The 3,639-nt window shown below is 52.3% G+C and overlaps 1 protein-coding gene across 1 annotated transcript; it reads left to right on the top strand.

Moving 5' to 3' along the window:
* The first annotated feature begins 1,996 nt into the window (after positions 1 to 1,996).
* On the top strand, positions 1,997 to 2,929 carry LOC142364750 (olfactory receptor 14J1-like). Its single transcript, XM_075444877.1, has one exon. It carries the CDS (start codon positions 1,997 to 1,999, stop codon positions 2,927 to 2,929), a length of 933 nt encoding a protein of 310 aa, XP_075300992.1.
* Positions 2,930 to 3,639: the final 710 nt, after the last annotated feature.

Here is a 3,639-nt window from a genome sequence, read left to right on the forward strand (position 1 = left end):
GTGCAGAAGAGAAGGACGTGCTCCAGAGCAGGCATTCCCCACTGCACTGTCAGAGGACTGGGTGTGATGGCTGCCTTCTCCCAGGCATGACTCCAGGGGTGTGAAGCCAGGTGTGCAGCATGGGGTGCCCAGGACTGTTATTCTAAACAGGGTCCCTGCATCCCACAGGGGCTGTGTACCGGGGCAAGGAACCTGCTGCCTGCCAGGGTCAGCATTCAGCCTGCCCGAGGAGCTCCCTATGGCAGTGGGAGGACAAACTGTGGGTGGAAGGAATGACCCACGGCAGGGCGGGAAGGGTGCTTCTGCTGTTCAGAGGGTGCTGTGTGGGTCAGGGCTGCTCGGAGCTCCAGATGACCCCCACAGCAATTGCAGAGGGTGCTTTTGAAGAATGCCATGATAGCAGCATTTATCTGAAAGGGATATTTGAAAGTCTGTGCTTTCTGTTTTCCACTCTTGGTTGGCTGGGTGGGCAGTGGGAGATGGGAATGTATTTCTCTGTTCTTGAAAGTCATGAGACCCCCGTTCTCATCAGCACTTGTCTGAGCTGCTCCTTAGCCCCCGCACACACAGAGATGTCCCTGGGCAGTGCCCCGCTGCCAGGAGATATCTGCAGGGCAGAGCTGAGCACACAGCGGGTGGGATGGGCTCTATGAGAACAGACAGGGACAAGCTCCAGGCAGCAGAGACATGAGCAAGGATGAAGAAGCATTTACTCCCAGAAAAGCCATGGGAAGGGTGATTTGGGCACCTCCCTGCCATCACCTTCAGTGCAGATGCCTACCATGGAGCGAATCTGTAATCTCGTCACCCACGTCTGATTCTAAGTCTGTGGGTGTTCAGTCACCTTCTCAGCGTCCTCACCCCTTAAAAGGAGAAATCACCAAACTCTCATCTGTCTGTCTGTCTTTCTCCTGGCTCCATCTGCAGCAGCACTGTGACATTTCTCCCGTTTTCCTCTCCTGTTTTGGACCTTGTTCTTCTCACCGGACCAGAATGATCCTCTGGGTCCTGCCATGCGGATGTATCCATGACAGCAAAGTGTCCAAGTCCTTTCCTAATTAGCAGATTCAGGGCAATGGAAATGAGTGGATTCTCCTTTCAGGACACGCCAAATTTATGATATTTTACTCTTTCCCTGGAGGCTCCTGCTGGGCTCCACGCTACCCTGGAGAAGCAAACAGCTCTCCCCTGACATGCTTGAGTTATCTAGCAGTGCTATGGAGAAGAAACTTTGGTGCTAAGGGCATGGCAATGCATGTGCACAGGCATCTGCAGGTGGGCAGCTCTAATGGGCCCTCTGCTTCCATGGCTGAGAGGGGAGAGCCTAGATCCTCCTCAGGTGAGAGGTTCAGCCATCTGCACTTGCAAAGTGTATTCTTCTGCTCTCAGCAGTGTCCATTTTCTGCTCAGGGGAACATCTGGTGTCAATCGACCTCCTGCTGCAAGAGCTGCCAGCACAGGGCAGCTGAGATCAGGCCTGCCAGACAGACCGGCTGTCCTCACTCTGCACTAAGGGACAGTCCCTTTGCCTCTCAGGACCACAAAAGTTCACCTGGAAGGCAGCAGGAATGCCAAGCATTTGCTACCTTAAAACCACTCCTCAGGCGTGCTGAGGCAAGTAGAAGAAGAAACAAAACAAAATCCCCTCAGCTCTGCTCTGCAGTTGGGTGATCTGAGAGAAGCAATGCTGAAAAGCTCTTCAGTATCACAGGTGGATTTAATCCGAGATGACCCTGTGTTCCTGTTTGAGTATTGCTGCATGGCTAGACTCTTGACTGAATCCTGTAGAGCCCCCAGCAGAGCCCACTGCTCCAGTGACACCCTCAGCCAGCACCAACCAGAGCACGTGAAAGGGACCTGCCAAAAGTCTGCCTGAAAGGGGAGAGGTGGGTTGGGGATGTCTGTGGGAAACGGAACTTACTTTGCTAAGAGAAATCTGACCTAACTTAATTATACCTTTTCCTCCTTGGACAGTTCCCATGCCCAGAGACAACAAATGTCCAACAGCAGCTCCATCACCCAGTTCCTCCTCCTGGCATTCACAGACACCCGGGAGCTGCAGCTCTTGCACTTCTGGCTCTTCCTGGGCATCTACTTGGCTGCCCTCCTTGGAAATGCCCTCATCATCACAACTGTAGCCTGTGACAACCACCTCCACACTCCCATGTACTTCTTCCTTCTCAACCTTTCCCTCCTTGACATTGGCTCCATCTCCGCCACTGTGCCCAAATGTATAGCCAGTTCCCTATCTGACACCAGGGTCATCTCCTATGCAGGATGTGTTGCCCAGGTTTTCTTTGTATTTTTCTTGTTTGGAGCAGAGTATTCTCTTCTGACTGTCATGGCCTATGACCGCTACATTGCCATCTGCAGACCCCTTCACTACAGGACCCTCCTGGGCAGCAGAGCTTGTGTCCACATGGCAGCAGCTGCCTGGGGCTGTGCTTTGCTCAATTCTATCCTGCACACTGCCAATACATTTTCCATCCCCCTCTGCAAGGGCAATGCTGTGGATCAGTTCTTCTGTGATATTCCACAGATCCTCAAGTTCTCTTGCTCATATTCTTACCTCAGGGAAGTTGGGCTTCTTGCTTTTAGTGCTTTTCCTTCTTTAGGATGTTTTGTTTTCATTGTGGTGTCCTATGTGCAGATCTTCAGGGTCATGCTGAGGATCCCCTCTCAGCAGGGATGGCACAAAGCCTTTTCCACGTGCCTCCCTCACCTGGGTGTGGTCTCTGTGTTTATCAACACTGTCATGTTTTCCTACCTGAAGCCCCCCTCCATCTCTTCCTCATCCCTGGATGTGGTGATGTCTGTCCTGTACTCAGTGGTTCCTCCAGCAGTGAACCCCCTCATCTACAGCATGACGAACAAGGAGCTCAAGGGTGCTGTGAGGGAACTAATGACTGGATTTTTTCAGCAGCCATAGACTGCCTATTTTCATCTGCAAACAGCTCCCAGTGTGGGTAATGATAGGTCAAGTCTGTCTTTCCTTCTTTAAAATTTTTTATCTCTGCTTATGATTTTCTTGTCTTCAGAGAAATGGTATTATTCATCCCCTCCTACTTAGCTATCAACTTAACTTGGGTGACCCAGAGACTTTGTGTAAATGGGGAGTATCTTAATGTATCTAAGTGAAATAAATGTACAAGCAGCAATATTTTTGTCTCAGATCGATCCTCAGAGCACAAGCAGTGAATGGGAAATGAAAACACCTTTCAAGCTGCCCCAGCTCTTGGAAGGCTGGTCTGTGCCTGGAGCAGTCAGAGCTCTTGAGAACCAGAATAGCCAGGGCTTTTGTGCTGGCCTTGGGAGACAGGATGGCATGGAGGGGCTGCAAAGCTCTCAGGATCTCCAGGGGAGGAGAGCTGGGGACACAGAGTGCCTCCTGTTCTTTCTGCCATGCATGTTCCCTCGTCTGTGGGGCTCACCCCTCTCTGTCCCCCGAGAGCTGCTGTGCCTTTTGGAGGGGCTGAAGCTGTGGAGCGACTGCCCAGAGCACCCTGCGGTGGGCTCTGCTGTGGGGACAGCCCAGACTGGGCTGTGCTGGGCATTGGCAGTGGAAAGAGGGCAGGGGAGGTGGGAGGGCTTGGAAGGGGCTGGGCTGAACTGGGAAGTACCTGGGAGAGGAAACCATCA

The sequence above is a fragment of the Opisthocomus hoazin genome, chromosome 29, assembly GCF_030867145.1.
Source record: "Opisthocomus hoazin isolate bOpiHoa1 chromosome 29, bOpiHoa1.hap1, whole genome shotgun sequence".
Lineage (NCBI taxonomy): Eukaryota > Metazoa > Chordata > Aves > Opisthocomiformes > Opisthocomidae > Opisthocomus > Opisthocomus hoazin.